General features: G+C 35.5%; 1 protein-coding gene across 1 annotated transcript in view; it reads right to left on the bottom strand.

Annotated features, from left to right (window-relative positions):
• LOC107705099 (CLIP-associating protein 1-B-like) overlaps positions 1–4,981 on the bottom strand; it is a 38,541-nt gene that overhangs the window by 1,143 nt on the left and 32,417 nt on the right. Inside the window, exons 12-13 of the mRNA XM_016508243.1 lie at positions 3,331–3,476; positions 76–211 (exon numbers count right to left, since the gene is read on the bottom strand). Of these exons, the coding sequence (XP_016363729.1) occupies positions 76–211; positions 3,331–3,476 (282 nt within the window). The remainder of the gene's footprint in view (positions 1–75; positions 212–3,330; positions 3,477–4,981) is intronic.

Raw genomic sequence — 4,981 nt, 5'->3', positions numbered from 1 at the left:
TGTGTGTGTGTGTGTGTGTGAGAGAGAGAGAGAGAGAGAGAGAGTGTGTGTGTGTGTGTGTGTGTTTACACGTACCCGTATAATGAGACGAATCGCTGCCATCCCAGACGTGGCCATAACTTTAGTGCTGTTGGGGACGAGGTTCAGTAACGTTGGCATGATGTTCTCGGCTCCGTGATCAAATTTATTACCCAACACAGATGACAGGTGCCTGGAAGAGACACATCAGAGATCAGAATAACACAGAACACTTAAACTTTGTTTCAAAACCTAGTGAGCTGCCTATGAAGGGAGCATTTTGAGGCTGTCATAACCATAATGCCTTCTTAGATACCTCATTTCAGTCTAAGCATTGCATTTATCCTTTGCAGAGAATTATAAAGTAGACTATAAATAAACTTCTTATATTTATATACAGTGGGTACGGAAAGTATTCAGACCCCCTTAAATATTTTAAAATATATTTAATCAACAATTAAATGTATGCAAAACTGAAAACTATCAATACAAATATTTAATTATATTTATATATAACATTTATATATTTATACATAATATTTAGGAATATGTTTTTATTAACAAATTAATTCATGCAATATTGAAAAGTACCAATAAAATATTTTAAAGTATTTATATTCATATTAATATATAATAATAAATATATATTTAATTGACACTTAAAATTATATTTTATATTTACATAATATATAAAACATTTAATTAACACTTAAAACCTCATGCAAAATATCAATAAAAGACAACAAATATTGACTTATATTTATATAATATTTAAAAATAAATTTGAAATAATTCAATTCAATTTATGTTTATTTGTATAGCGCTTTTCACCATAAGTATCATTTCAAAGCAGCTTTACAGGAAGTGTATGTTTCTACATTACAATCAAGAGTAGAAATTTTTTTTTCAATTAAAATGCACTATTGTAAATACAAAAATAAATGTAATGCAAAAATTTAAATACAATTAAAATGCACTATTTTATCCAATATTTGTGCTTATTAGAACATCATGTCATTAGTTAAACAAAATGCTAACTTGAAATCAATTGTGCGTTTTACATGAGGAGCTATATTTGTGTTCCAAATCAGTCATTTCTGTGGCTCCATTTCAGCTGTGATGTTGCCTATGAAGGTAGTTGCCTATGGTTTGAAACAGAGTCTGACGGTCTAATGAGAGTGTGTGTTTTCATGCACACTAAGTGCTTCACATTCTCTGTCTTCAGTCTACTTTTTAAGTACTTCTCAGACATGGGCTTCATGTACTTCTCAGAAATATACTTAAAATTACATTTAAGTATACTTGACTTATACTTAGAAAATGTCTAAATATATTTGAGCTACTTGTGCTCCAAGAATCCGTGTTTTCATTGTTATACTGTAGGGGGCGCTATTACACATCTTCTGTACAGAATTTCCAAAAAACACAAGTGAAGAAGAAACCGAAACAACAAATGCTTCCACATGTATTCTAACACGATCATCAGACATAAAACAGTATCAAAACTATGTAACATTATGGAATAAAATGTCGACCAATGAAGAGGTAATAATAACTGTCAAGCTTTGGGGTGTTGATCGACTCCATCTACATTTTGATTATCATTCTGAATCCAATTAATAGTCTTTTGTCAACTTTTTGTTCAAAATGTTATTTCTTTTCTTTCTTTTTTTTTTATAAAACTTACCCACATTCAAGTGTTTATAAAAAAAAGAATGCATGAAGCTAGAATAAAATGTTTTTGTTTACAAGCAGATACCCTGTTCTTTTGATGTTTTGTATGTTCAGATATTCATATAACAAATATATACAAATGAATACCTAAATAGGGACATAGTAGTATACTTAAAGTATGATGTAAAATTCACTTAAAGAAAACTTACGAGTATACTTGCAGTATAAAACTACTAAACTAGTAGTTTACTGAGACTATACTTCAAAGTATACTAAAAATGCTACTACAAGTATTTAATTAGTAAACTATCAGTATACCTATAAGTTCACTTTTAGTATAGCTGCAGTACAAACTAAACATTTTGATGTAAACTAGTTGTGTACTCAAAGTTTACTACTGTTATACTTAAAAGTATACTTTTATATACTAGAAAGTGGGCCAATTTAGTCCCAAGGAGTATTGAAATAGTACACTTACAAGTATACTACTAGTACACTGATATTTGTATACTTACTACATAAAGTATACTTAAAAATATACTTGAACTTTACTTAAGTATACTTAATAAAATAAACGTGAAGTATACTGCTTTTTGGTAAGGGGGTTTATACCAGCAACTGTATCAAACCGGAAAGATGTAGGTATATTTGAAAGCCTATCAGTGGATAAGACCGATTACCATTGCAGAAAACAATTCAGGAGATGAACGTCTCAGGTTACGTATGTAACCCTGGTTCCTCGAGGGAACGAGACGCTGCGTCGGAAAATGCTAGGGGAACGCCTTCTGTGACCACGCTCTGAATCACATATGAAATCAGTCCAATAGCTGAGCGGGACGTCACGGGCGGGTGACGTCATGACCAGGAAGCTATAAAAGCACATGCGGCGGAGCCAGCGTCAGCTTCAGGAATGAGGCAAGCGCTGGCAGGGATGCCGGAAGTATGGCACCTAGACGCTGCGTCTCGTTCCCTCGAGGAACCAGGGTTACATATACGTAACCTGAGACGTTCCTCTTCAGGAACTCGAGCTGCGTCGGAAAACGCTAGGGGAATGAGAATGCCCACGCCGCCAGACTTCCAAATCTCTGCCTAGTGTGGAAGACTGCACAGCTAGGGCGAGAGAACAGAAGAGCCCGGAGTGGCTAAAGTAGGCGGGGCCCGCCATCCCGAAGGCCAACTTCTGGAGGAGTGAGTCTTGACCCCCAAAGGAGAGGGGAGATCACAGGACTCGAGGCTATGGAATAGCATCCTGATCCACCACTTAGCATAAACACAACCTACAACGTGGCTTGCTCTCGCCCTTGAAATGCTTTGTCTTTGCATGAGCTTAGACATAGCTGGAGCTTATAGACTTTTCACAATTGACAGACAACAATAAATATGACTGATACACACAGAGCGCTTCGCTGAATGACAGAAAGCTGACGCTGGCTCCGCCGCACGTGCTTTTATAGCTTCCTGGTCATGACGTCACCCGCCCGTGACGTCCCGCTCAGCTATTGGACTGATTTCACATGTGATTCAGAGCGTGGTCACAGAAGGCGTTCCCCTAGCGTTTTCCGACGCAGCTCGAGTTCCTGAAGAGGAAGCAGCTTTTATTGAAGTATCTTTTACTCTAAAAACAAACATTTCACTCACCCGAGTGTGATACAGGCCTCGCGCACCACCTGCGAGCGCAGATCTTTAGCCGAGAGTTTGAGTGGCCCCTCCAGCTGCCGTAACTGCTGCGAAAAACCATCGTATTCACTCGCGCCGGCCAACAGCAGAGAACGAACCTTCTTCAGCTGTAAATGAACAAATCAATGGGTCAAAGGTCACATTCAAATAACATGACCCCATAATACTGGACTGATGTGATAACGACCAGTTTGATTGTACTTTACAAAATAAACATGACAAAATGGACTTGCATCATTCTGAAAGGCTCTATTTTGTATGGAAGCTTGTTTCTACCATAGGGTTAAAAAAAAAGGTTAGTTGTTTATATCTCACAATTCTGACTTTTTCTTGCAATTCTGAGAAACAAAAATCAGAATTGTGAGGTATAAACTCAAAATCGAGATATACATTTAAAATTGAGATAAATATACTCAGAATTGAGATATAAACTCTGAACTTTGAGATATAAACTCAGAATTATGAGATATAAACTGAATTGGGAGATAAAATTTCAGAATTACAAGATATAAACTCAGAATTACGAGATATAAACTGAATTGTGAGATATAATCTCAGAATTACAAGATATAAACTCAGAATTACGAGATATAAACTGAATTGTGAGATATAATCTCAGAATTACGAGATATAAACTGAATTGTAAGATATAATCTCAGAATTACAAGATATAAACTCAGAATTACGAGATATAAACTGAATTGTAAAATATCATCTCAGAATTACGAGATATAATCTCAGAATCACGAGATATAAACTCAGAATTGAGATATAAACTCAGAATTACGAGATATAAACTGAATTGTAAAATATAATCTCAGAATTACAAGATATAAACTCAGAATTACAAGATATAATCTCAGAATTGAGATATAAACTCAGAATTGTGAGATATAAACTGAATTGTAAAATATAATCTCAGAATTACGAGATATAAACTCAGAATTGCGAGATATAAACTCAGAATTGCGAGATATAAACTCAAAATTGAAATATAAACTCAGAATTGAGATATAAACTCAAAATTGAGATACAGGGCCCTATCATATAGCTGGCGCAATGCGGCGCCAGGCGCGACGCAAATGTTTTTTGCTAGTTTCAGCCCGACGCAGTTATCATTTTCACGTCCAGTGCCACATTGTTTAAATAGCAAACGCATTTGCACCCATCTGTTCACTCATGGGCGTGCTGGTCTGAAAACGAGGTGTGTTCAACACACAGGGACGCGCAGCAGCACACAAGCATGCCAAATATAAAAAATTAAAGGATTACATTGTCAAATATTATTAATGTGTATTATTGTGTAGGCTACATAAATGTAGCGCCGACCGTTTTTGCCGTTGTTAAGATAACAAAAGTGGATTCAGACACGCCCTAAGTGCACCTGCGCCATGCACTTCAGACCATACGCTTAGATCGTTAAAATAGGGCCCATAAACTCAGAATTGCGAGATATAAACTCAGAATTACAAGATATAAACTCAGAATTACAAGATATAAACTCAGAATTACAAGATATAAACTCAGAATTACAAGATATAAACTCAGAATTGCAAGATAGATATAGAATTATGGGATATAAACTCAGAACTGAGATTTAAACTCAGAATTG

The sequence above is a fragment of the Sinocyclocheilus rhinocerous genome, unplaced genomic scaffold (genome assembly GCF_001515625.1).
Source record: "Sinocyclocheilus rhinocerous isolate Xijiao unplaced genomic scaffold, SAMN03320098_v1.1 scaffold173, whole genome shotgun sequence".
NCBI lineage: Eukaryota > Metazoa > Chordata > Actinopteri > Cypriniformes > Cyprinidae > Sinocyclocheilus > Sinocyclocheilus rhinocerous.
Note: the sequence above shows the minus strand (reverse complement) of the source record. Positions and strands in the feature narration are given on the sequence as shown.